Here is a 26,198-nt window from a genome sequence, read left to right as displayed (position 1 = left end):
GGGTTGGCACGGCTAGGCAGCGACCCTCTTTAAAAGGGGCGGGGCGATAGCCCACAATGCTGTACAGAAGCAATGAGAAATAGAATCCTGTGCCACCGCCATCAGGAGCTGCACACGTGGGCATAGCAATGAGGAACCTATGTGCCACACACTATTCATTCTGTCAAGGTGTCTGCATGCCCCAGTCAGACCGCGGTTTTTAATTCATAGACACAGGCAGGTACAACTCCCTATTGTGAAGTCCCTGTCGACCCACAGCATGGGTGGCTCCCTGGAACCCACCGGCGGTACATAAAAATATCCCATTGCATTGCCCAACACAGCTGAGGTAGTAATGTCGTGCTTAATGCAGGTGGGCTTCGGCCCACACTGCATGCCCCAGTCAGACTGGGGTTCTTTACAAGTGGAAACAGATGCATTTATAATTCCCTGTGGACCCACAGCATGGGTGGGTGCCAGGAAGCCACCGGCAGTACATAGAAATATCCCATTGCATTGCCCAACACAGCTGAGGTAGTAATGTCGTGCTTAATGCAGGTGGGCTTCGGCCCACACTGCATGCCCCAGTCAGACTGGGGTTCTTTACAAGTGGACACATGTAGTAAAAACTCCGTGTGCACCTATAGCATGGGTGGCTCCCTGGAACCCACCGGCGGTACATAGAAATATCCCATTGCATTGCCCAACACAGCTGAGGTAGTAATGTCGTGCTTAATGCAGGTGGGCTTCGGCCCACACTGCATGCCCCAGTCTGACTGGGGTTCTTTACAAGTGGAAACAGATGCATTTATAATTCCCTGTGGACCCACAGCATGGGTGGGTGCCAGGAAGCCACCGGCGGTACATAGAAATATCCCATTGCATTGCCCAACACAGCTGAGGTAGTAATGTCGTGCTTAATGCAGGTGGGCTAAAAATTTATTTGATTACACTGTAGGCGAGGGCCCACAAAAATTGCTGTATCAACAGTACTAATGTACCTGAAAAAAATTGGCCATGGCCAACCAAGAGGGCAGGTGAAACCCATTAATCGCTTTGGTTAATGTAATGTGGCTTAAGTGGTAACTAGGCCTGGAGGCAGCCCAGTTTAACGAAAAATTGGTTCAAGTTAAAGTTCCAACGCTTTTCAGAGCATTGAAACATCTAAAAATTGTTTCGAAAAATTATGAGTGAGCCTTGTGGCCCTAAGAAAAATTGCCCGTTCAGCGTGATTACGTGAGGTTTCAGGAGGAGGAGCAGGAGGAGGAGGAGGAGGAATATTAGACACAGATTGATGAAGCAGAAATGTCCCCGTTTTGGATGGTGAGAGAGAACGTAGCTTCCATCCGCAGGTGCAGCCTACGTATTGCTTACGTATCGCTGCTGTCCGCTGGTGGAGAAGAGAAGTCTGGGGAAATCCAGGCTTTGTTCATCTTGATGAGTGTAAGCCTGTCGGCACTGTCGGTTGACAGGCGGGTACGCTTATCTGTGATGATTCCCCCAGCCGCACTAAACACCCTCTCCGACAAGACGCTAGCCGCAGGACAAGCAAGCACCTCCAGGGCATACAGCGCTAGTTCAGGCCACGTGTCCAGCTTCGACACCCAGTAGTTGTAGGGGGCAGAGGCGTCACCGAGGATGGTCGTGCGATCGGCTACGTACTCCCTCACCATCCTTTTACAGTGCTCCCGCTGACTCAGCCTTGACTGGGGAGCGGTGACACAGTCTTGCTGGGGAGCCATAAAGCTGGCCAGACCCTTAAAGACTGTTGCACTGTCTGGGCTGTACATGCTGCTCGATCTACGCACCTCCCCTGCTACATGGCCCTCGGAACTGCGCCTTCTGCCACTAGCGCTGTCAGATGGGAATTTTACCATCAGCTTGTCCGCCAGGGTCCTGTGATATAGCAACACTCTCGAACCAGTTTCCTCTTTGGGAATGAGACTGGGAAGGTTCTCCTTATAGCGTGGGTCGAGCAGTGTGTACACCCAGTAATCCGTAGTGGCCAGAATGCGTTGAATGCGAGGGTCACGAGAAAGGCATCCTAACATGAAGTCAGCCATGTGTGCCAGGGTACCTGTACGCAACACATGGCTGTCCGCACTAGGAAGATCACTTTCAGGATCCTCCTCCACCTCCTCCTCCTACTCCTCCTCCTCCTCAGGCCATACACGCTGAAATGATGACAGGCAACCAGCATGGGTACCGTCAGCAGTGGGCCAAGCTGTCTCTTCCCCCTCCTCCTCATCCTCCTCCTCCTCCTCCTCCTGAACGCGCTGAGATATAGACAGGAGGGTGCTCTGACTATCCAGCGACATACTGTCTTCCCCCGGCTCTGTTTCCGAGCGCAAAGCGGCTGCCTTTATGGTTTGCAGGGAACTTCTCAAGATGCATAGCAGAGGAATGGTGACGCTAATGATTGCAGCATCGCCGCTCACCACCTGGGTAGACTGATCAAAGTTTCGAAGGACCTGGCAGATGTCTGCCAACCAGGCCCACTCTTCTGAAAAGAATTGAGGAGGCTGACTCCCACTGCGCCGCCCATGTTGGAGTTGGTATTCCACTATAGCTCTGCGCTGCTCATAGAGCCTAACCAACATGTGGAGCGTAGAGTTCCACCGTGTGGGCACGTCGCACAGCAGTCGGTGCACTGGCAGATTAAAGCGATGTTGCAGGGTGCGCAGGGTGGCAGCGTCCGTGTGGGACTTGCGGAAATGTGCGCAGAGCCGGCGCACCTTTACGAGCAGGTCTGACAAGCGTGGGTAGCTTTTCAGAAAGCGCTGAACCACCAAATTAAAGACGTAGGCCAGGCATGGCACGTGCGTGAGGCTGCCGAGCTGCAGAGCCGCCACCAGGTTACGGCCGTTGTTACACACGACCATGCCCGGTTGGAGGCTCAGCGGCGCAAGCCAACGGTCGGTCTGCTCTGTCAGACCCTGCAGCAGTTCGTGGGCCGTGTGCCTCCTATCTCCTAAGCTGAGTAGTTTCAGCACGGCCTGCTGACGCTTGCCCACCGCTGTGCTGCCACGCCGCGCGACACCGACTGCTGGCGACGTCCTGCTGCTGCTTACACATCTAGATTGCGAGACAGAGGTTGAGGAGGAGGAGGAGGAGGGTGGTTTAGTGGACGAGGCATACACCGCCGCAGATACCACCACCGAGCTGGGGCCCGCAATTCTGGGGGTGGGTAGGACGTGAGCGGTCCCGGGCTCTGACTCTGTCCCAGCCTCCACTAAATTCACCCAATGTGCCGTCAGGGAGATATAGTGGCCCTGCCCGCCTGTGCTTGTCCACATGTCCGTTGTAAGTGGACCTTGCCACTAACCGCATTGGTGAGGGCGCGTACAATGTTGCGGGAGACGTGGTCGTGCAGGGCTGGGACAGCACATCGGGAAAAGTAGTGGCGACTGGGAACTGAGTAGCGCGGGGCCGCCGCCACCATCATAGCTTTGAAGGACTCCGTTTCCACCACCCTATACGGCAGTATCTCAAGGCTGATAAATTTGGCTATGTGGACGGTTAACGATTGAGCGTGCGGGTGCGTGGCGGCGTACTTGCGCTTGCGCTCCAACACTTGCGCTAGCGACGGCTGGACTGTGCAGTGCGAGACATTGGTGGATGGGGCCGAGGACAGCAGAGGTGAGGGTGTGGGTGCAGGCCATAAGACGGTTGTGCCTGTGTCCTGAGAGGGAGGTTGTATCTCAGTGGCAGGTTGGGGCACAGGGGGAGAGGCAGCGGTGCAAACCGGAGGCGGTGAACGGCCTTCGTCCCACCTTGTGGGGTGCTTGGCCATCATATGTCTGCGCATGCTGGTGGTGGTGAGGCTGTTGGTGGTGGCTCCCCGGCTGATCTTGGCGCGACAAAGGTTGCACACCACTGTTCGTCGGTCGTCAGGCGTCTCTGTGAAAAACTGCCAGACCTTAGAGCACCTCGGCCTCTGCAGGGTGGCATGGCGCGAGGGTGTGCTTTGGGAAACACTTGGTGAATTATTCGGTCTGGCCCTGCCTCTACCCCTGGCCACCGCACTGCCTCTTGCAACCTGCCCTGCTGATGCCCTTGCCTCCCCCTCTGAAGACCTGTCCTGAGTAGGCGTTGCACACCAGGTGGGGTCAGTCACCTCATCGTCCTGCTGCTCTTCCTCCGAATCCTCTGTGCGCTGCTCCCTTGGACTTACTGCCCTTACTACAACCTCACTGCAAGACAACTGTGTCTCATCGTCATCGTCTTCCTCACCCACAGAAACTTCTTGAGACAGTTGGCGTAAGTCCCCAGCCTCTTCCCCCGGACCCCGGGAACTTTCGAATGGTTGGGCATCAGTGACGATAAACTCCTCTGGTGGGAGAGGAACCGCTGCTGCCCAATCTTAGCAGGGGCCCGAGAACAGTTCCTGGGAGTGTTCCCGCTCCTGAGCAGGTGTCATTGTAGTGGAGTGAGGAGGCTGGGAGGAAGGAGGAGCAGCAGACAGAGGATTCGGATTTGCAGCACTGGACGGCGCAGAACTGTGGGTGGATGATAGCTTGCTCGAAGCACTTTCTGCCATCCAGGACAGGACCTGCTCACACTGCTCATTTTCTAATAAAGGTCTCCCGCGTGGACCCATTAATTGGGCGATGAATGTGGGGACGCCAGAAACGTGCCTCTCTCCTAATCGCGCAGCAGTCGGCTGCGACACACCTGGATCAGGAGCTCGGCCTGTGCCCACACCCTCACTTGGCCCTCCGCGTCCTCGGCCACGTCCATGTCCACGTCCTCTAGGCTTACCCCTACCCCTCAGCATGCTGTATTACCAGTGATTTGATTTCCCAGGCAGGAAATAAATTGGCGCAAGCCTGCAGGCCAAATATAATGTTTTCGCTTTTTTGCAAACGGAAGACCCCACTGCGTGTATTCAATGAACAAGAAGTTTAATATCTGTGGTGTGGCCCTCAAAAAGTGTCACACAAGTATAGTGTAGCAGAGTTATTAACTCTAGCAGAGCAGGTATCTGCCAGTCAGGATGCACAATGGCGCTAGGCTGCAGTAAAGCGTAGCTGGTTGCGTCAGATTTTTGTACGTTGTACACGCAGCACACACGTACACGGAGACCTTAGGACTGACACAGGCAGGCCAAATATAATTTTTTTCCTTTTTAGCTTAGGGAAGACCCCACTGCGTATATTCAATGAACAAGAAGTTTAATATCTGTGGTGTGGCCCTCAAAAAGTGTCACACAAGTATAGTGTAGCAGAGTTATTAACTCTAGCAGAGCAGGTATTTGCCAGTCAGGAAAGATAATGGCGCTAGGCTGCAGTAAAGCGTAGCTGGTTGCGTCAGATTTTTGTACGTTGTACACGCAGCACACACGTACACGCAGACCTTAGGACTGACACAGGCAGGCCAAATATAATTTCTTTTCCTTTTTGGCAAAGGGAAGGACCCACTGCGTATATTCAATGAACAATAACTTTTAGAACTGTAGTGTGGCCCTCAAAAAGTGTCACACAAGTATAGTGTAGCAGAGTTATTAACTCTAGCAGAGCAGGTATTTGCCAGTCAGGAAAGATAATGGCGCTAGGCTGCAGTAAAGCGTAGCTGGTTGCGTCAGATTTTTGTACGTTGTACACGCAGCACACACGTACACGCAGACCTTAGGACTGACACAGGCAGGCCAAATATAATTTTTTTCCTTTTTAGCAAAGGGAAGACCCCATTGCGTGTATTCAATGAATAATAAATGTCTTCTGGCCCTGCCTACACAATTCTATCCCTGTAGTATTAATGCCGGGTGCAATGCTCTGCACAGCCGGTTTTGAGAAAAAAAAAAAATATGCAACACTGCTAACAGCAGCCTGGACAGTACTGCACACGGATAGAAGTGGCCCTAGAAAGGACCGTTGGGGTTCTTGAAGCCTACACTAACTCCTAACACTCTCCCTGCCTAACCCCCACTTCTGTCCCTATTGCTGGGCGCAATGCTCTGCAGATCCAATTTTGGACAAAAAAAATAAAAAATACTGTGCTAACACAGTACTGCACACTATTAGATGTGGCCCTGAGAAGGGCCATTGGGGTTCTTGAAGCCTACACTGACTCCTAACGCTCTCCCTACAGCAGCACCAGCGCGATAGTACTTTCCCTCAGCTAAGTCACAAGGCCTGTGTGGCGAGCCGCGGGAGGGGCCGACTTTTATACTCGGGTGACATCTGATCGCCCCAGCCACTCACAGCAGGGGGGTGGTGTAGGGCTTGAACGTCACAGGGGGAAGTTGTAATGCCTTCCCTGTCTTTCAATTGGCCAGAAAAGCGCGCTAACGTCTCAGAGAGGAAACTGAAAGTAACCGGAACACCGTGTGGTGCTCGTTACGAGTAGCGAGCATCCCGAACACCCTAATATTCGCACGAATATCAAGCTCGGACGAGTACGTTCGCTCATCTCTAGTCATAATATATTGATTGCTTCTATCGAATATTTTTTTCATCTTTTTGCATGGGTGCAACAGGCAATTATTATGTATCATCACTGTATTAAAAGCTTGTGGGAGCTCCTATATACATCCCAAAGCAAGAAAAAATGCCGCAGTGCATACAAAAAAAGACTCCTATCAGGTGTAGATTTTAACCCTGTATGCATCACATATGAATGCTACAAGTGATCAGTATATATAAAGTAGATAATTCCTATAATTTAAACCCTTAGAGATCGTGTGTTTAACTTAAGTATCCAAAAAGCGTCTCTTGCAAAAGTTTTTTTTGCCAGTTACCTCCTCTTGTGAGTTTGAACACCCTTTCTATGCTGATTACCTGTAAGGCCGAGGTCAGACGAGTGTGGTTTACACACTGTTAAGCAACGTGTAAACCACGCTGCTGTCATGCAGGAATTATGAGTTTACATGGGCTGCCTTTAGCTGCGTGGAGCAGTCTGCTCACACGTCCGTGGTGCGTCAGCCTGCTTCCATGGCTCCCACAGGAGTCTATAGTAAGCACCTTGGACAGCACGCACCACGGAGTTGACAGGCGAGTCAGCACTTGCTGTCCATTCCTTTTTAGAAGCGCAGATCTTGCACTTCTAAAAAGGGTGCGTGTGAGCACTTCCATAGCAACCTATTGGTTGCTATAGAAGCGTGGTTTACTCTGCTGCTGTAGAAGCGTGTAAACCACGCACATCTGACCTAGCCTGACAGAGGCCTCCAAGTAGCGGCTGGACAGGAAGATGAACCTGGCTGCCGCATTTAGGATGGATTGGAGAGAGTAGAGTCTGGCGCGGGGAAGGCCAATCAGCAATGAGCTGCGATAATCAAGCCGAGCGTGGATGAGGGCAACAGTGAGCATTTTTAGCGTGTCCACAGTGAGAAAAAAGCAGATTCTTGTGATGTTTTTGAGGTTCAGCTGACATGTTCGGGCCAGAGATTGGATGTAGGGGGTAAAGGAGAGATCAACATTGAGTATGACCCTAAGGCAGCGGGCATGCTGTCTGGGAGTTATGGTGGTGTCACCAGCATAACAGGTCAGCAGCACTATGTTTCTTGTGGTTGCAGAGTGTTAGGGCAGCAGGATGCAGTCTTAAGCTCTCGCTCACAACCTGGAGGTTGCGAAATCAATTCCCTCATGGTTCAGGTAGCCGGCTCAAGGTTGACTCAGCCTTCCATCCTTCCAGGGTTGGTAAAATTAGTACCCAGCTTGCTGGGGTTAATAAATAAAGCGCTGTGGAATACGTTGGCACTATAGAAATAACAAGTCCTTTCCTCCCTACGGTAACATAAATGTAATAAACTATTAATTTTAGCTGTAAAGTGATTCCTCCCTCCTTCTGGATGCCCTAGGCACATTCCCTGAAGTGCCTTTTATATAAATATTGCCCTGCCTATACGTTTTAAACAGCAGTTATGCCAAAAATGTATTATACTTGATTCCTCACAGCTGGCCTGTGGACCTACTAGATACAGGAAGAAAAGTTGATATCTTGTGATGACTGTGGACGCCTGTCAATCTAAAACTATCTTAAACTATTTTCCAAACAGTATATCATCTACATATCAGCTGAAACTTCTGACAGCTTTAACTGTATTTCCTGTTTATTGGTCATGATTTGTTCCCATTCTTTCACAGATACGACTAATAGGTCACAATCTGTAAGAGATGAGGTCTAAATACTACTGATACTTGTTAGTGAAAACAAAGTTTTTATTACTCTCACACAGAAGCACAGCACTCTTGACATTTGCTGTCATAATGGTTACAGTTAGAGATGAGCGAATATACTCGTTTCGAGTAATTACCCGCTAAGCTAGAGACTGTAACTAGAGATGAGCGAACCTACTCGGCCACGCCCCTTTTTCGCCCGAGCGCCGGGATTTTCGAGTACTTCTGTACTCGGGTGAAAAGATTCGGGGATCGTCGGGGGGGCGGGGGGAGGCGTGGCGGAGCGGGGGGTAGCAGCGGGGAACAGGGGGGAGCCCTCTCTCTCTTCCCCCCGCCCCTTCACTCCCCGCTGCAACCCCCCACTCACCACGGCGCCCCCCGAATCTTTTCACCCGAGTACGGAAGTACTCGAAAATCGCGGCGCTCGGGCGAAAAAGGGGCGTGGCCGAGTAGGTTCGCTCATCTCTAGTTACAGTCTCTAGCTTAGCGGGTTATTTGCAAACTTGGGTAACTTGTTCTTAAAACAGAAGAAAAACAGAACAGCTGCAAAAATGGATGTTGCACAGTCTTTCTGGGGTCACACCTCAATTTTCCCAGTGGTCAGGTTGCATGTGGAATACAGTTTGTTACGGGGTCTTATGGGTAACATGCCACTGTATGCACAGTAGCACATGTTGCAGCCATCTATTGCAAGTATATGTTAAGCAATCCTCCAAAAATATATAATCGCAAGAAAGAAATAAAGAAATATGATGAGTCGAAGCTTTAAACATATCTGCAAATGCATAACAAAGGAAACATTTCTAGGGAATAAAAAAAAATGATGACACTTGCATATACTGTGGCTCTGTACTATCTCTGGTTTGCAATGTGGCAGCCATAGTTATATGGGAATCTAGTATACCTCATGTATCTTCGATTTCACAAAGGGTCACAGTGCTGTTGTGTCTATTCAATTCTTCATGAATCGGAAAAAATGTGGCATGCTCCATCTAATACCATATTGCATTGCTTCTAGGGTTGAATATGGACATAAAGTGATTTTGCTGCATGTCGTATAGAGCCACAGGTACTTCATGTGTCTTTCGACAGGCTCCATGCACATGGCTCTCATGTGTGTATGACGCCATCAATATGAATAAATAAGCCCTTGGTTTTTGATAATCTCTGCAGCAGTAATCCGTTTTTGGTTACATATCTACCAAACATATCACATTACAAACTTAATAGCTATATGCAAAGGTTACAAACAGTCTTCCTGTTAAACTCCTTGAAGTGGAATAATTGATTTATTCACCACTAAAGATCCCCACCAGTGACGTAGCCTTCTTAAAGTTGTATAAAATGAGGGCTAACTAGCTGAGTGCATGTCCTCCTCTTCATTTCTACGGCTGGACAACCAGTATACTAACCAAGATGAAGATTGAGGTTCTTGTCACCCTGCTGTTTGTAGCTGTTGCAAGTGCATTATTGGATGGTAGGAACCTTGTGATTTTACTGGAGCTTATATTTGTAGCTGCATTTAAAAGGAAACTATAGTCAGAAAATGATAACTTTTATTATTTATAAAAAATGCTTTTTTACAGGTCACTAACCATACATTCACCCTTAGTAGGCTTCCTGCTTTCTGCAACTCCCTTTTCAGCTTTTGTGTGTAAATTGGAACATGCTAGCAGAGTTATCTCGTAATTATTAGAGGTTAGGGGTTATAATGATAAGTGCACAGATAGGTTTTAGTGTTCTTATTCATCTATCCAGGTATCTAAGCATTCCTTTTGCACATAATTACAGATCATGTGATGTAAAATTAGTACAATTAACAACAATGGTTCAAAGCTATTGTAATCACTGCGGTCTCAAAATCACTGAAGCTACTTATTGTGTTTATTAATATTTTGCTTTATAAGTGTGGTTGTGTTCCTACAGTATTCTATTTGGGACAATCCCCGTCTACATGTTCGATTAGGGCCTATGGATGTCATAGAGGAGGTTCCCAATCAGAAACCCCTTCTATGAACCAGAACTCAGAGCCACTGAGTATCAGCTGCTCCTATTTTGGTAGACCTAGCCAATACATGTATTACATTCATGGTTATTAATCTGAATGGTGCCCATGTAATACTGCTGTTCCCCTGCAGTGACTGACAACAAATTGGTAATTACAGTAGCTCTTATTGCCAAGAGTGTAATTTGGTGAAACAAACAGACCTAGGTATTTAAAACTAAATCCCTATCCCTAAATCCTATTCTGGTAGACCTAGCCAAGACATGTAATACATTCATGGTTATTAATCTGAATGGTGGCCATGTAATACTGCTGTTCCCCTGCAGTGACTGACAACAAATTGGTAATTACAGTAGCTCTTATTGCTAATAATGTCATTTGGTGAAACAAACAGGCCTAGGTATTTAAAACTAAATCCCGATTGAAGCATTCAAATCCCTGGTTGATCGCGAAAACCAATTTAGCCTATTGGGAGAACAGGGACTTTGACCCAGTTTATAGGGAGTCTGGAAAACAGGCCAAAATGTTCCACCAACTGAAGTATCAGAGGCAGATCTTCAGAGGTATCTGAAATACAGAACAATACTTCATTGGCTTACAAAAATATCTAGTCTTCTCTCCTTCATGAAAAAAACTTCATAGACAAGGTCCCATTCAAATAATAAAAGACTCAATAACTAAAGCAAATAATGGTGATAGAGGAGGCCAACTCTATTGTATATCTCTAGAAGAAGGGAAGCATTTAGTAAACTCACCATTGACCCTAATCTGAGCTTTAATATTAAATGACTTAATGTCCTTTTACATGGGACAAACTGTAGGCCACAGATGCCCAACAGGTTGCCCCAACAATAATCGTCCCTATGCTTTTACACTAGAGTAGAGGAGTGCAAAAAAAAAGTGGTGACTCGGCACAGCGTTCAACAAATTACTGCATATACTCGAGTATAAGCCTAGTTTTTCAGCACATTTTTTTGCGCTGAAAAAGCCCCCCTCGGCTTATACTTGAGTCGGGGAAGGCTTAAAAAAAATCTGAATATTTACCACCCAGCCGGCGCCTGTGTCTCTGGCAGCGGTGCGGCAGGCTGTATGAATTCTCTCCGCTGTCATCCCCCGTCATCAGGGCTGTGTAAGTAAGAGCTGTGATTGGATCGAGCGTCAGCCAATCACAGCCGGTGCTCGATCATTCACAGCCAATCAAGCTGCTTTAGAATTCTCCTCACTGTCATCTGCCTGCTCGGCTTTCAAATCCCCTGCCGTCAGTGCTGTGTAAGTAAGCACTGTGATTGGATCGAGCGCCAGCTGTGATTGGCTGTCGCTCAATCCAATCACAGCGATTACTTACACAGCACTGACAGAGCCGAGCAGAGAGGATGGCGGGGGATGACAGTGCGGAGAATTCAAGCAACTTGTCACACAGACACAGACGCCGGTTGGGAGGTGAGTATGGAGGGTTTTTTTTACCTAGTATATACTCGGCTTATACTCAATAAGTTTTCCCAGTTTTTTGTGGTGAAACTTATTGTCTCGGCTTATACTCTGGTCGGCTAATACTCGAGTATATACAGTATATGAATAATTTAAAAATAACTTGATGAACATTTTTCCTTTATTCCTTTAATTAATATAGCAGACATCCAGCATAAGAAAATGCGTTTCGAGGCAAAATCCCTTCATCAGTTCAGTTGGATTAAATATAGTTGGAAACCTAGGCAGCGAGAGGTCCAAACTGTGGAGGATGGCACCGGGTTGCCAGTGGGAAATGCAGAGACAAGGGCCTGAAAGGAGAAATGGTTTCAGGAACCTGAATGATTTATCGGCTCATGTAGAAGGGCCCTTAGCAAGAATAAAACCAGTTGGGTCCTGTTGTATCAAGTCAGAAATAATTATGTCTAGCCTGTTTGCCAGAAGTTTGAGACCACATCTGAAGCAGAAAGGAATATCAATCCATTTCTGCCTTATAGTTGGTGTTGGCATTTCTCCTATCTTCTATCGGAGTATTATTGCCTTTTATACTTGGGTACGAAAAGAATTTGTACTTGAAGTGCATTGACTCTTTTGCACCACATGTTCTGCATTATATTGCATTGCACTGTAATATATATAGTCCATGTTGATAATTAATTTTCTTTCATTCTTGATTAACAAGGAACTTCTGAAGATGATAGCACTGGCATGTGCCCAAGGAAATTTTTAAGAAAGCATCCAGAGTATTTTAAAAAGAAGAAAGAGTTAATGAAAAAATATGGCTTCCCAGATTTCAGTAAACTGAAAAGCTGTTCTAGTGATGGAAATTGTGACAACGGCATGAAATGCTGTGAAACACCTTGTGGTCTGAAATGTATAAGAACACTCTCTGGTAAGTGCCCCATGTCAATATCTCTCATTACGCCAATTGATAGTGTATGTGTGCTATCCAATATTCATGGACATCACATGTGCTAATCATGTCTGTGAAAGTAGACAAGAATAAAATATACTGCAACTTTCTTTCCCCATGGTCATTGGTTCGTGTCAAAGAACATTTGTGGAATACACAGACAACATATGGTGCTGCCATATACGGCCATCTTAAAGGGGTTGTGTGAGAAAAAAACTAAAAGATTTTAAGGGCAGGGCATGTAATTAAATTTTAAAAATGCATACTCACCTGTCTTTGGTTCCAGGACCCAGCAGACCAGCTTCTGCTGCCCTGTTCTGTTCTATGCCGCTGACGACCTATGGAAGTCAGCGTCACCTTCTGAAGTTCTGGCATCAGTTCTCACACTCTGAGAAGCATGATGCCAGGAGTTTGCTGTGGCCTCTGATTAGATTCAGCGGTCACCTGACATCCAGTGGCAGGGAAGTGAATGCGGAAGTCGGTTAACTCTTTAATTATTTTCTCACCTGTCCAGCCCTTAAAATGTTTTTGTTTCTCTCACACAGGCCTTAAGTGTATGGTCCTATGCAATGGCCAATAGCCTGGCTAATATATGCTAGTCTAAGTACTTTTCAAATTACTTGTTTAAAAATCCAAAGTTTCTTGCTTATTGATTGATAATGGCCACACAGTACTGTCAAAAGCATTTGGCCATTATCAATCAATAATCAATTAACGATGGATTTTTAAACTGACTGATTGATTTAAACTGACTGCTATTCATTGTCTGGCTCCATCCAGCATAGATGTGAAAAGAGCCCGACCAAAGATGAGCTCATCTGTACGAACAGAGAAAAGTATGAAAAAAGCTGGGATACAGTCCAGTCACCAGAGACATGCAAACAGTTCTATTGACTTTATTCCTGACAGATCTTCTCTAATGACACCTACACAGAAAGCACACATTAATTTTAAACAATGGTGTATCTATCTGTTGTAATCCTAACTATGATGTTATTGAAAGAGCTAACATCTCATTGTATTGACTTTAGAGAGCAATGCAGAGGAAACACTGGAGCAAATGTATAAAGAAATAGGAAGCGGACCTGATGATGAACCATATGGTAAATATATATTTATGTGAATTATTTAATAAACTAATGCTCCCTATTATAATATCCAGTATAAGGGTTCATGCACATGGGCACAGAGTCTGTACTGCATACCTCCCCCAAGCAGCATTCCGTGAGGCATGTGTGTATAAGTTGTTACAGACTTCACCGCCCGAGGACTTTCAAGTTCAAAGCAGAGGGGTATGTAAGGGGAAGAAGTCCCCATATTCATACACATGCCTAAATTTTATTGAATTTGCTGGGTTAGTATGCAAATTAAAAAAACAACTTTGTGCCTTCAGAGGCATAGAGAGCCATTTTCAATGTGCCCTCTGAACTCTCTCTGCACTGTTGAAATGATACAGTTAAACATTTCACACTCACACCGACAGGGTGATTTGAATAGGTGACTGTCATCCAAGAAATGGCACCAAAAATAACACATGCTGTGATTTTTTTATACAAACCATTGGTCTGTGTAAAAAAAAGTCCATGTCTGTATATCACCACTGATGGCATACAATCATGTAAATGAGCTCTAAATTAGCTTTTTTTTAAAGCTCATTTAGAGCTAAAACTCTGCATGGGTAACCTGGAACTGGAGTGCTGTCCTGCTTTTGCTTCCTATATTATTTTACGGACTGTGGGTGGATCAAGTCTTTTTTGGATGTGCACCATGTATAGTGATTTGTACACCGCTTTACCTTTTAACAAACTATGTGCTGCCCATGGGTGGCCAGTTACACACATGGGCAATAGAATGGGTCGTAGTTTAGGCTATTTTCCATTGTAAATTATAGTAAATCTGATGGGTCGTAAGAGGACATGCTCTCTAACACTAAGCCCAGCTCACTTTTTAGTGACTAGGCTGGCATAAAATAGCAAAAAGTCACAATTTTTGGAGTAAAAACCTGCTTACACCAGAATTGTGAGTTTTTTTCAACAGAAATCTGGAGCAAACAAGTTTGTAAATCCCTCCCATTGATTTAACATCTGCATCATTTTAAACGGTAAAAATAGTACAACTATCATCCATCCTGGTTTTCATTATAAACAGTAGCCATAATACACATGTGAACAGAACCTTCCTGCAAAACTACTTTCCAATAGTATCATGTACATTGCAGGAAGTACAGTCTGAATAGGCCCTCCAATATTAAACAGGTTATACAAGATTAGAAAAAACATGTCCATGGATTTTGGGTGGTGTTGCACTTCTGCTCCATAGAAGTGAATGAGGTTGAGCTGCAATACCACACATATCCTGTAGACAGGTGTGGTGCTGTTTTGCAAGAAGACAGACATGTTTTTCTAACCCTGTATAAGCCCTTTAAGAGTAATGAAAAAAATGATATAGAGGCCTATAACAAAATAACCAAATTCAAATGTATTTTTTCCTGGGTTTTTTTGTCCTAACAGAAATTACAGAAGCAGATAAAAAATATGGAATGTGCCCAGATAATTATCTCAAAACACACCCTGAAATCAAAGAACAATTTGAAAATAGGTGGAAGAACAAACACAAAAAGTGCAAACATGGTGAACACTGCAAACATGGTGAACAGTGCAAACACGGTGAACAGTGCAAACACGGTGAACAGTGCAAACATGGTGAACAGTGCAAACACGGAGAAGACTGCAAACACGGTGAAAAGTGTCCTGGCAAACATTCACATCACAAGAAGCACTGGCCCTTTAGAAATTTCACTGCTTTGGCCGACTGTTCGAGTGATGGAGATTGTAGCAATAATATGCGGTGTTGTAACACAATGTGTGGAAAGAAGTGTGTTAAGCCAGTATTCAGTAAGTATGCTTTCAATTACTACAGAACCTCCATGAACCATCTCTAGGCCAGTTGTCACCAGCTATGGTTAGACAGCAATCATTTTTACAATCTATTTCATTTTCAGAGAGTAGAAAAGGAAATGTTTCATTTTCTTCGTGTATATATATTTTCTACAGATATGTATGACTTCGAGAGCCACTTTTTCTGACTTGGCATCTACTTTTTCATCTATTCTTTAATTAAAAATTACAAGGGACCTGCCAGCATGAAGTAGAGACAGACATACTTAATTCAGTGGTGCGTCACGTAGGACGGTGTAGTTTTTGGGAAACTTAAAGTTTAGTATTTGCAGTGCGATGTGAGTTCTGAAGACTAAGAATCTGGCATACTCATTAACTATGGGTTCCCCCTACTATCCAGCCGCTGCTTGACAGATTTCTCTCTACCTGTAAATAGGAAGAAAGCTATCAATCAGCAGAGGGTGGGCGAGGGGAGGTGGTAGCTCGTAAATACACTAGACAGCTCACAGCACTTGCATCTTGCTGCAACTAGCAAACTAAGTTTCCCAAAAACAACAACTTGGTCTCACATAAAAGAGACATTGCTGAAATGTCTGTTACTAATACATGCCACCCTCAGAAGAGGTAGCATATACATACTATTAACTTACACTTATAGAGAACCTAAGTTTAACATTTTCTTTCTATTTTTTTAGCACCCGAAGACTTAAAGGAATCATGGTTTGGGAAAGGTAAAAAGGAAAAGAACAGGAAGAAAAGAGAAGTAGAAACTGAAAATGATGAGGACATCAATGATGACAAAGAAATAGAGGAAGGCATAAACGATGAAGAACAGGACAAAGATTCAGGAGAAATCCAAGAAAGTGAGGAAAGTCAAGAAGAAGCAGAAAACCTAAGGCAAAAGCGATCCCTGGGTTTATCTGGAGGCTCTGAACATAACAATGAAGATGGTAATGAAATGCAAGCAGGATGCCAAAAAGGGAAGGGAAAGGGTAAAGGGAAAGAGAAGCAGAACACTTAAAGGCCCATTTAGACACAACGATTATCGCTCAAAAGCCGTCTTATAATGATAAGTTCACAGATAGGTTTTAGTGTTCTTATTCATCTATCCAGGTATCTGAGCATTACTTTTGCACAGAATTACAGATCATGTGATGTAAAATTAGTACAATTAGCTATTTGGACTATAACACTGGTTCAAAGCTCATCTAATCACTGCGGTCTCAACATCACTGAAGCTACCTATTGTGTTTATTAATGTTTGGCCTTATAAGCTTGGTTGTGTTCCTACAGTATTCTATTTAGGACAATTCCCGTCTATGTTCGATTAGGGCCTATGGATGTCATAGAGGAGGTTCTTAATCAGAAACCCCTTCTAAGAACCAGAACTGAGAGCCACTGAGTATCAGCTGCTCCTATTCTTGTAGACCTAGCCAATACATGTATTACATTCATGGTTATTAATCTGAATGGTGCCCATGTAATACTGCTGTTCCCCTGCAGTGACTGACAACAAATTGGTAATTACAGTAGCTCTTTTTGCCAAGAGTTTCGTTTGATGAAACAAAAAGGCAGAGGGATTTAGAACTAAACCCCAATTGAAGAATTCATATCCCTGGTTGATCACAAAAACCAAATCAGCCTATTGGGAGAGCAGTGGATTTGACCCAGTTTATAGAGAGTCTGAAAAAACATGGCAAAATGCTCCACAAACTGAAGTATCAAAGGCAGATCTTCAGAGGTATCAGAAAGACAGAATTGTACTTCATTGGCTTACAAAAATATCTTGTCTTCTTTCCCTCATGCAGAAAACTTCATAGTCAAGGTCCCATTCAAATAATAAAAGCCAAAGGCTCAACAACTACTGTGAATCATGGTGATAGGGGAAGGCTATTGTATATCTCTAAAAGGAGGGAAGCATATTGTATGCCCACCATTGACCCCGATCTTTTATCTTCTATTGGAGTATTATTGCCTTTTATACTTGGGTACCAAAAGAATTTGTATGTGTAGTGCATTGACTCCTTTGCACCACATGTTCTGCATTATATTGCATTGCAGTGTAAAATATATTGATCCATGTTGATAATTAATTTTCATTAATTCTTGATTAACAAGGAACTTCTGAAGATGATAGCACTGGCATGTGCCCGATGAAATATTTAGAAAAGCATCCAGAGTATTTTAATAAGAAGAAAGACTTAATGAAAAAATATGGCTTCCCGGATTTCAGTAAACTGAAAAGCTGTTCTAGTGATGGAAATTGTGACAACGGCATGAAATGCTGTGAAACACCTTGTGGTCTGAAATGTTTGAGAAGAGTCTTTGGTAAGTGCCCCATGTCAATATCTCTCATTATTCTAATTGACAATCAATGTATGTGTGCTGTCCAATATTCATGAACATCACGTGTGTAGAGATGAGCGAACGTGCCCGTTTAGGGCAATTACTTGAACGAGCATCGGTTTTTTTTCGAGTAACTGCCTACTCAGGCGAAAAGATTCGGGGGGTGCCGGGGGTGGGGGAGTGGCGGGGTGGAGCGTGGGGTAGCAGGGGGGAACTCTCTCTCTCTTACCCCCCCCACCCCACCCTCGCCCACCCTCATCTCTACACGTAGACAAGAATAAAATATACAGCAATTTTTTTTCCCCATGGTCATTGGTTCATGTTGAAGAACATTTGTGTAATACACATAAAGCACGTAGTGCAAATATACGGCCATCTTAAAACGGTTGTGAGAAAAAACAAAAAGGGCAGGGCCTGTGATAAAACAAAAAAAGAATGCATACTCACCTGTCTTCAGTTTCTAGGACTCAGCAGACCAGCTTCTGCTGCCCTGTTCTGTTCTACGCCGCTGATGACCTCTGGAAGTCAGCGTCACCTTCTGAAGTCCTGGCATCAGCTCCCACATTCTGAGTACCATGATGCCAGGAGTTTGCTGTGGCCTCTGATTAGCTTCAGTGGTCACCTGACATCCGGTGACAGGGAAGTGGATGCAGAAGCTGGTCAGCTCTTTTATTATTTTCTCGCCTGTCCAGCCCTTGTATATTTTTTTGTTTTTCTCACACAGGCCTTAAGTGTATGGTCCTATGCAATGGCCAATAGCCTGGCTAATATATGCTTGTCTAAGCACTTTTCAAATGAACTGTTTAGAAATCCAAAGTTACTTGATTATTGATTGATAATGGCCACACAGTACTGCCAAAAGCATTTGGCCATTATCAATCAAATCAATTAACAATGTATTCTTAAACTGTCTACTGAAAAATTGTGGAGCACAGAAAATTTGATGGAGCTCCCCCCAAAAATTGGGAAAGTCACTTGTGAAAGTTGGAATGTTTCACTGTCCAAGATATTAAGAGCTGTGTACCATAGAAAGTACTGTCAGCTGGCATGGACACTGGGGGGAGACGATAGATGGGATGTGAACTAGTAAAAGGGAGAGAGGAAAGAAATCTAGTAAGGGCACAACCTTTTGACAAGAGAAAAGAGTACAAAGGAATTTTAACCATATTTCTTTTTATGTATAAACAGGCAAAAACAAATATGTTTTAAACAATAAAGCCTTTTAACCAATAAAGGCCCATTAAGACCAAATGATTATCGCTCAAAAATCGCTCAAAGCCGTCTTTTGAGCGATAATCGTTGGGTCTAACTGCACTGACATCGTGTAGTTTTCGTTACACCATCGCTCATCGCTCAGGGATTCACAGCGGGATACAGCTGATACTATTGTTTAAGCTGACAGGCAGGGCATGAAGAATGCAGCTGTCCAGCTGCGTTCTCCATACCCCACACGGAGCGCTCAGCTGTATAACAACCGGGCACTCTGTGCAGAAAACAGCTGGATGCAGAAGACAAGCAGGGCCACCCCACTTGTCTTTTGCATCCTCCGCTCAGAGCACTTAGCTGTATAACAGCCAGGCGCTCAGAGCGGGGGAACAGCTGGATGCAGAAGACAAGCAGGGACAACCCACTTGTATTCTGCATCCACCGCTGGCAGCACTTCGCTGTATGACAGCCAGGCGCTGCTAGCAGGAAACAGCTGGATGCAGAGAACAAGCGGTACCCCGCTTGTCTTCTGCATCCTCCGCTGGCAGCGCTCTGCTGTATGACAGCCAGGCGCTCCCAGCGGGGAATAGCTGGATGCAGAGAACAAGCCCACCCCTTCCCCCTTGTTCTCTGCATTTTGTGATGTAAATAGCACAATGATCATCGCTCAAAAGTCGCTCAAAAAATGTCATTTAAAAGATAATTGGTGTGTCTAAATGGGCCTTAACTAAGTGATGAAAGGTTTGGTTCAGTCAATTAGCCAAACTTTCAGATACAGTTTAGTTTGAACCAGGTCAGTTCAAATCGAACTGGAAGTTCACCATAATGTCTAAAATTGGTGTATAATACTGCCTAAAAGAGCTATAAAAGCTCTGTATGACACACTCACAGTGTTATACAGGGCTTTATGGCTTATGTAAAACACAAGCTCTCTGCGACCAAGTATAACATATACACTAGTGTTCAGGACTTGTGTTGAGCGAACCAAACCAGTAGAACCCTGTTTCAAGTAGAACTTTGCTAAAAGTTCACCTCAAGGTTGTGCTAAACCGAACTTTTAGCAAAGTTCTACCTGAAACAGGGTTCTGCTAGTTTAGTTTGCTCAACACCATCAATGATAATAATTAATTAACAAAATATTTTTAAACTATGTATTCAAAAATTGTAAGGACAAGCACAACCATGTGATTTGCAACCACATAATAGCTACTCCTCAGTCGCTACGAGTGATTCTCTGTGCTTCATATGTATTTTTCTTGTATTGTAAGAGACTTATAACTAAAAAAGAATTTTAAAGTATGAACAATAAGTCCTCTGACCAATCGAGCAAACTTTGATCAATTAAAAAACAATACATTTTAAAACCTTAAAAAAGTATCAATAACGTTTATAAAATTATTCACACTGTTAGCAACAATTGTTACGTCTACGGCAACCTTAGGTTCTGTTTCTCGATAGCACATGCAGTCCGGATGTTTCTCCATTGCAGATGCAGTAGAGACAAAATAGTACAGCATGCTGAATTACTTTGTCCGGTGAATTGCCGTGCGATATGGTGGAAATCTGAAACCGTTATACTCATTTAATTTCACTGGGTGCCGTTCATTTCCATGGTGTAGTGGATCCAGAACATCTGTGATAGTCATTGTCTGGCTCTATCCAGCACAGATGTGAGCAGAGCCTTAAGTCAAAATCCATCTTTAGAAAAGAAGGTTTCTAGCTTAAAAAGGTTTATGGCTTAAAAGGACTTGTCAAAGGATAAAGTCAACCACAGCCCTGCTGACTCTGTCACCTTTTTTTCATACTCATCATCATTCACCTGGATGGCCTTGTTCTGTGTCCAGCTCCTAGCACTGTCCAAGTGGGTGGTCCCCACCATTCATTGTAAATGGGTGACATCACACTCGATTGACAATCCAACATCACCCATTGATAATAAGCAGCAGGGACTGCTGTGTTGACACATTGACAGCAACAAGAATGAAACCTAAGTTGAGCTCATCTGAACGAACAAAGAAGAGTATGAAAAAAGTTCCCACTGACTTTATTCCTGACAGATCTTCTCTAATAACACCTACACAGAAAGAACAAATTCATTTTAAACAATGGTATCTATCTGTTGTAATCCTAACTATTATTAAGAAAGCTAACATCTCATTTTATTGACTTTAGAGAGCAATGCAGAGGAAACGCTGGAGCAAATACATAAAGAAATAGGAAGCGGACCTGACAATGAACCATATGGTAAATATATATTTATGTGAATTATTTAATAAACTAATGCTCCCTATTATAATATCCAGTATAAGGATTCATGCACATGGGCACAGAGTCTGTACTGCATATCTCCTCACAAGCAGCATTCAGTAAGGCATGTGTGTATAGGTTGTTACGGACTTCACCGTCCGAGAACTTTCAAGTTCAAAGCAGAGGGGAATGTAAGGGGGAAAAGTCCCCATATCCATACACATGCCTACATTTTATTGAATTTGCTGGCATACTATGCACATTAAAAAACAACTGTGTGCCTTCTGAGGCATAGAGAGACGTTTTCCATGTGCCCTCTGAACTCTGCACTGTTGAAACGATACAGTTAAAAATTCCACACTCACACAGACAGATAAACTATTATTGGACTTGTAGACCTCATTACAAAATTGTTTTAACTCTTCTTTCCAGAGAACCTCCATGGCAGTCCTACTGCAATACAGAGCAAGCCTTTTGATTAGAGATGAACGAGCACACTTGAATACGTCAGTTACTCGAGCGAGCCTCGCTCTTCTTGAGTAACTGCATTCTTGGCCGAGCATGCTCGAGGGGACGGCGGCGGATAGCAGGGGAAAGAGTGAGAGAGATATCTCTCTCTCTCCCGCTACCCGCCGCCAACCTCCAAGCCTGCTCGGACAAGAATGCAGTTACTCTAGAAGAGCGAGGCTCGCTCGAGTAACTGACTTATCCGAGCGTGCTCGCTCATCTCCACTCTTAATACATTCGGCACTTTCAGCCAAATCTGACATCTACACCAGCTACAAGCCATCAGGCTTATTCAGACAAATTTGTACAGATTTTGATTGCGGAAAAACGAACCTGTACATTTGCCCGTGTTACATCCATATGGGTTGTGTGTGATCATTTTTTTTCTTCCAAGTCGCATCCATGTTTTTTTTTCTTGAATGCAAAAAGAAGCCAAAGAGGCAATGATCCTTGAAAAATAAATTGCACATCAATGATATCTGTGCACTTTCAGTTTTTATTTTGCCAATCCATTGATTTGAATGGTTGACTGTCATGCAAGAAAGTAACCAAAATAAGACATTTGTCTGTGTAAAAAAAATCCATGTCTGTATATCACCATTGACTGCATACAATTGTGTGAAGGAGCCCTAAATGAGCTTTTCTAAAGCTCATTTAGAGCTGAAACTTTGCACGGCTGATTAAAGGAACCTGGAACTGGAGTGCTGTCCTGCTTTTGCTTACTATATTATTTTACGGACTGTGGGTGGATCAAGTCTTTTTTGGATGTGCACCATGTACAGTGATTCGTGCACTTCTTTTCCTTTTAACAAACTGTAATAGGTCAATGTGCTGTCCATGTGTGGCCAGTTACACACATGGGCAATAGAATGGGTCGTAGTTTAGGCTATTTTCCATTGTAAATTATAGTGAATCTGATGGGTCGTAAGTGGACATGCGCTCTAACACTAAGCCCAGCTCACTTTTTTTAGTGACTTGGCTGGCATAAAATAGCAAAAAGTCACAATTTTTGGAGTAAAAACCTGCTTACACCAGAATTGTAAGTTTTTTTCAACAGAAATCTGGAGCAAACAAGTTTGTAAATCCCTCCCATTGATTTAACATCTGCATCATTTTAAACAGTAAAAATAGTACAACTATCATCCATCCTGGTTTTCATTATAAGCAGTAGCCATAATACACATTGTGAACAGAACCTTCCTGCAAAACCACTTTCCAATAGCATCATGTACATTGCAGGAAGTACAGTCTGAATAGGCCCTCCAATATTAAACAGGTTATACAAGATTAGAAAAAACATGGCTTTTTTCTTCCAGAGGAAGTGCCACACCTGTCCATGGGTTTTGGGTGGTGTTGCACTTCTCCATAAAAGTGACTGAGGTTGAGCTGCAATGCCAAACATAACCTGTAGACAGTTGTGGTGCTGTTTTGCAAGAAGACAGACATGTTTTGCTAACCCTGTGTAAGCCCTTTAAGACTGATGAAAAAATGATATAGAGGCCTATAATAAAGTAACTAAATTTAAATGTATTTTCCCTTTTTTTTTGTACTAACAGAAATTACAGAGGAAGATAAAAAATATGGAATGTGCCCGGATAATTATCTGAAAACACACCCTGAAATCAAAGAACAATGGGAAAATAAGTGGAAGAACAAACACGAAAAGTGCAAACACGGTGAACAGTGCGAACACGGAGATGGTGAAAAGTGTCCTGGCAAACATTCACATCACAAGAAGCACTGGCCCTTTAGAAATTTCACCGCTTTGGCCGACTGTTCAAGTGATGGAGATTGTAGCAATAATATGCGGTGTTGTAACACAATGTGTGGAAAGAAGTGTGTTAAGCCGGTATTCAGTAAGTATGCTTTCAATTACTACAGAACCTCTATGAACCATCTCTAGGCCAGTTGTCACCAGCTATGGTTAGACAGCAATCATTTTTACAATCTATTTCGTTTTCAGAGAGTAGAAAAGGAAATGTTTAACATTTAACATTAAGTTTAACATTTTATTTTATTTTTTTTTAGCACCCGAAGACCTAAAGGAATCATGGTGTGGGAAAGGAAAAATGGAAGAGAACAAGAAGAAGAGAGAAGTAGAAACTGAAAATGATGAGGACATCAATGATGACAAAGAAATAGAGGAAGACATAAACGACGAACAGGAGAAAGATTCAGGAGAAGTCCAACAAAGTGAGGAAAGTCAAGAAGAAGCAGAACACCTAAGGCAAAAGCGATCCCCGGGTTCATGTGGAGGCTCTGGACATAACAATGAAGATGGTAATGGAATGCAAGCAGGATGTCAAGGAGGGAAGGGGAAGGGGAAAGGGAAAGGTAAGGGGAAAGGGAAATGTATGGGGAAGGGGAAGGGGAAAGGGAAAGGAAAGGGGGGAAGGAACAGAGAAGATTAAGCATCAGAATTTAAAGAAATAATGTAATCATAGGCTTATATTCAGTACATAAATTCCTTGGATTTTATGTGTTTAATAAATCAAGCATTAAAACTCTATAAGCAAGAGACAACTATTCATTGTTTCTATGTCAATGAAATAAAATGACTCTTAAAATAAATTTTGAATGATAACCATATGGTAACAAGTGAATTTTTTTTCAGTACTAGTGGACCAGCATGGTGTTACCAATGGCATAAGTGGATAAAGAATACAAGAGTAAAGCTATATTCATACTTCATGTAATCTTATATGTCAAGAGGTTTATATAGAAAATGGAAAGGGTTTAGTCTGTTACATATAGAGAAATATTCAGACTGGAGCTATTTGTTGATAACGAAACAGTGAAGATTAAGACTAGAGATGAGCGAGCACCAAAATGCTTGGGTGCTCGTTACTCGAGACAAATTTTTCGCGATGCTCGAGGGTTCGTTTCGAGTAACGAACCCCATTGAAGTCAATGGGCGACCCGAGCATTTTTGTATATCGCCGATGCTCGCTAAGGTTTTCGTTTGTGAAAATCGGGGGAATTCAAGAAAGTGATGGGAACGACACAGCAACGGATAGGGCAGGCGAGGGGCTACATGTTGGGCTGCATCTCAAGTTCACAGGTCCCACTATTAAGCCACAATAGCAGCAAGAGTGCCCCCCCAACAACTTTTACATCTAAAAAGCCCTCATTAGCAATGCATACCTTAGCTAAGCACCACACTACCTCCAACAAAGCACAATCACTGCCTGCATGACACTCTGCTGCCACTTCTCCTGGGTTACATGCTGCCAAATCACCCCCCCCCACGACCCAGTGTCCACAGCGCACACCAAACTGTCCCTGCCCAGCCTTCAGCTGCCCTCATGCCACGCCCCCCTCATGTCTATTTATAAGTGCGTCTGCCACAGGAAAAGCAGGCACACACTGCAGAGGGTTGGCACGGCTAGGCAGCGACCCTCTTTAAAAGGGGCGGGGCGATAGCCCACAATGCTGTACAGAAGCAATGAGAAATCCAATCCTGTGCCACCTCCATCTGGAGCTGCACACGTGGGCATAGCAATGGGGAACCTATGTGCCACACACTATTCATTCTGTCAAGGTGTCTGCATGCCCCAGTCAGACCGCGTTTTTTTATATATAGTCACAGGCAGGTACAACTCCGCAATGGGAATTCCGTGTGCACCCACAGCATGGGTGGCTCCCTGGAACCCACCGGCGGTACATAAAAATATCCCATTGCATTGCCCAACACAGCTGAGGTAGTAATGTTGTGCTTAATGTAGGTGGGCTTCGGCCCACACTGCATGCCCCAGTCAGACTGGGGTTCTTTAGAAGTGGAAACAGATGCATTTACAACTCCCTGTCGACCCACAGCATGGGTGGGTGCCAGGAAGCCAGCGGCGGTACATAAATATATCCCATTGCAGTGCCCAACACAGCTGATGTAACGTCAGCTGTAATGCAGGTGGGCTAAAAATTAATTTGATTACACTGTAGGCGAGGGCCCACAAAAATTGCTGTATCAACAGTACTAATGTACCTCTTAAAAATTGCCCATGCCCAACCAAGAGGGCAGGTGAAACCCATTAATCGCTTTGGTTAATGTGGCTTAATTTGTAACTAGGAGGCCTGGAGGCAGCCCAGTTAAAATAAAAATTGGTTCAGGTGAAAGTTTCAACGCTTTAATGAGCATTGAAACGTATAAAAATTGTTTAGAAAAATTATATGACTGAGCCTTGTGGGCCTAAGAAAAATTGCCCGTTCGGCGTGATTATGTGAGGTTTCAGGAGGAGGAGCAGGAGGAGGAGGATGAATATTATACACAGATAGATGAAGCAAAAAGGTCCCCGTTTTGGATGGTGATAGAGAACGATGCTTCCATCCGCGGGTGCAGCCTACGTATTGCTTAGGTATCGCTGCTGTCCGCTGGTGGAGAAGAGAAGTCTGGGGAAATCCAGGCTTTGTTCATCTTGATGAGTGTAAGCCTGTCAGCACTGTCGGTTGACAGGTGGGTACGCTTATCCGTGATGATTCCCCCAGCCACACTAAACACACTCTCTGACAAGACGCTA

General features: G+C 44.2%; 1 protein-coding gene across 1 annotated transcript; it reads left to right on the top strand.

Annotated features, from left to right (window-relative positions):
• The first annotated feature begins 9,512 nt into the window (after positions 1 to 9,512).
• On the top strand, positions 9,513 to 24,095 carry LOC136626637 (glutamic acid-rich protein-like). Its single transcript, XM_066601656.1, has 9 exons — positions 9,513 to 9,573; positions 12,251 to 12,460; positions 13,513 to 13,584; positions 14,992 to 15,375; positions 16,074 to 16,328; positions 17,497 to 17,706; positions 21,103 to 21,174; positions 23,241 to 23,540; positions 23,713 to 24,095. Exons 1-9 carry the CDS (start codon positions 9,513 to 9,515, stop codon positions 24,093 to 24,095), a joined length of 1,947 nt encoding a protein of 648 aa, XP_066457753.1.
• Positions 24,096 to 26,198: the final 2,103 nt, after the last annotated feature.

This window comes from Eleutherodactylus coqui, chromosome 4 (assembly GCF_035609145.1).
Source record: "Eleutherodactylus coqui strain aEleCoq1 chromosome 4, aEleCoq1.hap1, whole genome shotgun sequence".
NCBI lineage: Eukaryota > Metazoa > Chordata > Amphibia > Anura > Eleutherodactylidae > Eleutherodactylus > Eleutherodactylus coqui.
The sequence above is the reverse complement of the archived record's forward strand: the minus strand, read 5'-3'. Positions and strand labels throughout refer to the sequence as shown.

What these genes read in the sequence shown, in the direction of transcription:
- LOC136626637 (XM_066601656.1), top strand. Translation starts at nt 9,513, where the DNA reads ATGAAGATTGAGGTTCTTGTCACCCTGCTGTTTGTAGCTGTTGCAAGT. An exon ending in ATGTATAAGAACACTCTCTG is followed by an intron (nt 12,461 to 13,512) that starts GTAAGTGCCCCA and finishes TATTGACTTTAG; the next exon opens with AGAGCAATGCAGAGGAAACA. An exon ending in GTGTGTTAAGCCAGTATTCA is followed by an intron (nt 15,376 to 16,073) that starts GTAAGTATGCTT and finishes CTATTTTTTTAG; the next exon opens with CACCCGAAGACTTAAAGGAA.